General features: G+C 42.5%; 1 protein-coding gene across 1 annotated transcript; it reads left to right on the top strand.

Annotated features, from left to right (window-relative positions):
• The first annotated feature begins 936 nt into the window (after positions 1-936).
• On the top strand, positions 937-2113 carry LOC121991047 (transcription termination factor MTERF15, mitochondrial-like). Its single transcript, XM_042545076.1, has 2 exons — positions 937-1254; positions 1433-2113. The coding sequence occupies exons 1-2, from the start codon at positions 937-939 to the stop codon at positions 2111-2113; spliced, it is 999 nt and encodes a 332-aa protein (XP_042401010.1).
• Positions 2114-5437: the final 3324 nt, after the last annotated feature.

Here is a 5437-nt window from a genome sequence, read left to right as displayed (position 1 = left end):
TTTCTTCTGATAATATAAAAAAAACTATATAAGTAAGTTACTTACAAATTATATAAGCAAAAAATTGGTAGCATAACAGCTAGGACTTATGTTTTGTAGGATATATATATATGGTGCAAAAAAGAAATTATACAGAGCTAAAAAATAAACAGTGGAGGGGAAAGACTTACGATCGAGAATGGAGAAAGGGGGGCTTTTACACAAGGGTTGCCTTTGTGTTTGGCGTGCAGTTTGGGGAGATACAGTCAGTTGCGATGGAAGACAACGATGACAGAGAAGGAAGGAGCGAGAGAGAGAGCGGCGAGGAAAATTTAGAAATTGAAAAATTCGCTCGGTGATGTTTTGAAAAGAAGGCCGAAGGGGAGAGAGAATAAATAGAATATTTTTTTTTTACAAAGAAATCGAGTTGGCAATGTCACATCTGTGCATCGTTCATGATCGCGCACAAAGCGTGACCCCACAGGTCATCCGAGTTGGTATGTGGTGGGATGCTTGCCACATGAGGTCGCGGGGTCGAAACTCAAGGTAGTCGGGGCGTAAATCCCCGGTCCCTGTGCAACTCACCCCACCTGCCACATGCTCGCTCAGGATGCTGTGATTTACCTCCCTCATGATGGCCTTGGGTCGAGTGCGACGGGGGCGCTGGGAGCGAACGATTTCACCTTTTACCACATGATCGCGCACAAAGCGTCATTTAGGAAGTACTCTCAAACTATTATGGGCATTTTGACTATCTCAAAAACATATAGGTATTTTTGAAAACATATGAATGCCATTTTTATTATTTTCTTTATCCGGCGAATTTAATTAGAGGAGAGATCGCTAATTAGAGGTGAAATATATGTACTGTCACCCTATTTTTTATTGTGATCTCCAACCGCTAGGGTTTCGGCAGAAGATCAAATCGGAATCTCCAAAGAAGAGGAGGAGAGATCGATGAAGAGGCAACTTTACTTCTCCCTCTTCTGCAAAACCGTTCCTTCCACTAGTTCTCCTCGCCCCCACGATGCTGCCCTCGTCTTTGCCGTCTTGCCTTACTCGGCCTCGGCCACCGCCACCGCCGCTGGCGCCGCATCCATCAGTGGGAAGCACATGTTCATGGCTCAATACCTCGTCGACTCATGTGGCTTCGACCAGGAGAAGACCACCGAGGCCTCGAAGCTTCTCAAGGGCATCCAATCCCGGCAGCAGCCCGACTCCGTCCTTGCTTTCCTCAAAAGTTACGGCTTCGATGACGCATCAGTAAAAAAGCTCGTACATTTCTCCCCCAAATGTCTTATTTTGGACGTAGAGAAGACACTTGCCCCAAAGTTCCGAGCTTTCGAATATCTGGGTTTCTCCCCATCCGATATCGTCCACCTCGTCCGGTCGAATCCCTCCACGGTCAATATCAAACACGAACGCACTGTGCCTAAGATCGAATTTTGGCAAGGGCCTTCTCGGATCCAAGGATGCGCTGGTGAGGCTGTTCAAGAGAAAACAAGGGATTCTTGTGTACAACATCGAGAAGAAAATCCAACCCAACCTTGAGTTGCTTCGGGAATGTGGCTTGGATGGCCAAAAGCTTGCCTTTATCTTGCGGAATCGCCCTCTGATCGTGGCACAGAATGCTGATTTCTTGAAGTTCTTGATTAGTTGCGTGGAGGACTTGGGAGTGCCACAGACATCAGGGATGTTCCATTGCACTCTGTGTGCACTCTTCGTGGTCAATCCAAATAAGTTCAAGATGCAAATGGAGTTATTCTGGAGCTTCGGGTGGTCGGAGGACGATGTTGTTGCAGCATTCCAAAAGTATCCTGCTATGCCGGGAAGGTCTTTGAAAACTTTGCAGAGAAATATAGAGTTCTTGATAAATGAAGCTGGATATGCTTCTTCTTACATTGCTACACATCCAATACTATTGATATTTAGCTTGGAGAGAAGGATGATCCCGAGACATGGGATCTTGGCAGCCTTGAAATCGAGGGGACACTGTGCAAGTGATTACAAAGTGGCAACATATATGCAGGTTTCCGAGATCAAATTTGTGGAGAAGTACATTGTCGGCTATGAGGACAGGTATCCAGATTTGAGTGAACTCTACGCAAGCTTGAACACACACAAATGCTTCTGACTCTGGACTTCAACGTGTTTCTATTTTCCACTGTATGGCTTCTCCTTTATCAAACTCCAAAATTAATATTTATGCCAACAAGCATGAATATAAGAATTCGATCAATCATGAGCTTGTTTTTGCATGTCAATATGCATGAAGATAAAAAGGCAATTCTCAGGATCATGATTTTGCATATCAATCGAGCTAAAAGCTCACAGATTTGTCGTCTATTGTGTTAGATAATTATTATTCTTGTATTCATGCGACTCTACTACAAGAGAGACGTTCTTCCTTCATGAACATGCTAATTTTTTCTTGTTTGAGTAGTAGTTACTCGTTGATATGTTCTTTGGAATGTTGCACGATCGTCAAATGAAGTCTCCTAATATATATTTTTTTTTAAGGGAGAGGAACCACTGCCACATGGATTAAATGATCGAATATTTTTTGAATTTTGCCAGTTGACATGATATTATGTTGTTACTGAATGACTGTAATCTTTTGAAACGGTACAGCCCTTGTGAGTTGGAGTAGAAACATGAAAGGCCACTTTGAACTTTTGGATGGTTGGGGATAAAGTAGGAATGCACATGTTTAAGAAAAAACAAGTGAGGCTAGAGAAGCTTTTTGTTGGTCTGGAATCCCTACAATAAGTCATAATAATGTAAAATATGCCTTCAAAGAATTGGAAATGCAGCAGATGAATCTCCTAGGAATTAAGTGAAATAACTAAAATGGTAAATAGATGCACTCTTTTACAGACTCAAGAGGTTCTACAGACTCAAGAGGTTCTACTGTGTTAACATGTTTTCTGTTCATATCATCAAATTGCTCCGGGGTCTCTTTTTTCAGTGTTTTAGGTTATTTTGGTTCACAAGCCAAACAAGGTGTTATGATGGCAAATTGCATTAGTGTACCGAGAAGATTAGTGTCCGACACCACAAGCACTCTTTCATTAAGCAATGTTGAAGTGTTTGGGAGAGTAGGAGCTGATAGAATGTCGTCATGGTTTCCTATTTCTCCATGTTTTGCGCCTTATATTTGTAGGTACGTTTGTCATGGAATATGGGAGGATTGTTAGGGTTATAGAAAAAAGAAAGGATCATGTTTTGCTGGGAATGATGATGAAGTTGATGAATTTTCAAGTACAATGTTGGAAATAAAAATCAAACAAGGAAACAAAAAATGAGGAAGTATTTTTGTATAACTCTCATATGTGTTTGACTCATCAAATAGTATTTCTTTTTTAATTAAAGGGGTACTATTTTTTTTTTTTTATTTTCATCAAAATGGCTTTCGAATCCAACCTTAACGCATGTTTTTCTCCTTAATAACCAATCCCATTGAACTGATTCCATAAAACCAAACAGTTCTGTGAAAAGAAAAAAAAACTAAACATTATGGAATAGTTTGAATTTGTTAAGCAATTTAAGATGGGCATCGACATTGGACAATTAGGAAAGCTCGACAAGGTGGGAGGAGAATGATGAGGTCGATGGGGTGGAAGGGTTTGATCGGGGGTTTCTCACGATAGACTAAAGAAGGAAGTATGAGACGATTTCTACTTGATGACCAAGCAAGATCAAAGGTACGCGAGAGGTGCCTTCAAGAACAAGCAAAAATGGAGAGCTCGATTGTGTGGAGGCTTAGGAACACAAGTAATCTAAAGAAAAATGAATTGAACTAGAGAAATTATTTTTATCCCTCAGGAAATTTGGTTCAATGAGGATTTTATAGGGAAAAAGAAACATGAATATAAGATTTTGTTTGGTGCCCTTTTCATAAAAAATTAAAAATATATTTTGCGATGATTTTAATAATAAAGGGTACCCTTTTGCCTAATCTTATTTCATGAGTTAATAAGAATACATTGTCGCCATTGAACTTATGTAGCATCATATGTTAAGTTGGCTTTGGCCTTCATATGTTATTGTATTTGACTTGAAACTTTCAAAAGAATGCACTTTATAATGAGACGAAACAAAATTGATTGCATTGCGAAGTGGATTCATTATCGTAGTATTGATTTGTGCTTATGGATTTGTATGGATAGTGATATGGTGTATGATAGTGGGGTCGGACAGCGGACGTGGTTGGAAGTCAAGCCCTCGGGGTGGTCAAAAGTCAAGCCCGTGTGGCGGTCAGAAGTCAAGCTCATGTGACGGTCAGAAGTCAGTCCTACGTGGTGATCAAGAGTCTGGCCTATATGGAGGTCAAGAATCCGGCCTACGTGGAGTTCAAAGGGTCACGTTACAAGATGATCCTGGTCAGGCACAAGTGACAGTCCGAGGTTAGACCTACGCGTCGAGTAGGAACTCGGAAGCAAAGATACAGGTCAGGATTTATAGCTTTGCGGCACAGAATACCTGGACCAAAGCATACAGGTTGGGATGTGCAAACCAAGGATACAGGTCAGGACTTATAGCCTTGCGGCACAGAATATAGGGACCAAAGCGTACAGGTCGGGATGTGCAAACCAAGGATACAGGTCAGAACTTATAGCCTTGCGACACAGAATATCTGGACCAAAGTGTATAGGTCGGGATGTGCAAACCAAGGATACACGTCAGGACTTATAGCCTTGCGGCACAGAATATCGGGACCAAAGCGTACAGGTCGGGATGTGCAAGCTAAGGATACAGGTCAGGACTTCTGGCACATGATACCTGGATCAAAGCGTGCAAGTCGAGATGGGCCAGCTAAGGATACAGGTCAGGATTTCTGACATATGACACATGGATTAAGGCGTACAGGTCGGGACAGACGGAATCGGACGGAGGCGTACAGGTCGGGACACAGGATAAGCGAAACCAAACCAAGGCAAACAAGTCACGATACAAGGTAAGGCAGGTCAGGAGTTCACAAGACAGGACAAGCAGGACAAGGCTGGGTGTACAGATCTGGATTTGTGAAGCGGCAAACACAGGTTAGGAAATATAGGTCTACATCCCACAGAGTGAGGCCGGCAAGCATAGGGACCCAGTCCAGGGTTAACATATTGGGGCAAGCATACACTATACGGCAAGCAAGTCAGGGAATCGTAACAATCTGTCAGGGAATAATCACTGTCTGTCAGAGAATATGTTAACGTTCTGGTGCTCACCACCCGCTGATTCCTTCATCGACCTATAGGAGGACACCACATGTCATTCATCACCAAACAAAGCTTGACATTCGACATTCCCTGACACCCGTCAGACTCCAGAAGCACCCATTGCAGTATAAAAAGAGAAGCTTTGTCCCTTACGCAGGTACACTCACTCATCTTTTCATTCTCGGCTTTCACTTTTCGTCCTTTCACTGTGCTTCTGGGGAAAAAGTACGTGACTTGAGCGTCGGAGG

This window comes from Zingiber officinale, chromosome 6B (assembly GCF_018446385.1).
Source record: "Zingiber officinale cultivar Zhangliang chromosome 6B, Zo_v1.1, whole genome shotgun sequence".
Lineage (NCBI taxonomy): Eukaryota > Viridiplantae > Streptophyta > Magnoliopsida > Zingiberales > Zingiberaceae > Zingiber > Zingiber officinale.
This window is presented reverse-complemented; position numbering and strand designations above follow the sequence as displayed.

Excerpts from the sequence above, each read along its gene's own strand:
- LOC121991047 (XM_042545076.1), top strand. The coding sequence starts at position 937 with ATGAAGAGGCAACTTTACTTCTCCCTCTTCTGCAAAACCGTTCCTTCC. Across the intron at positions 1,255-1,432 it reads ACGCATCAGTAAAAAAGCTC|GGCCTTCTCGGATCCAAGGA; the intron begins GTACATTTCTCC and ends AATTTTGGCAAG.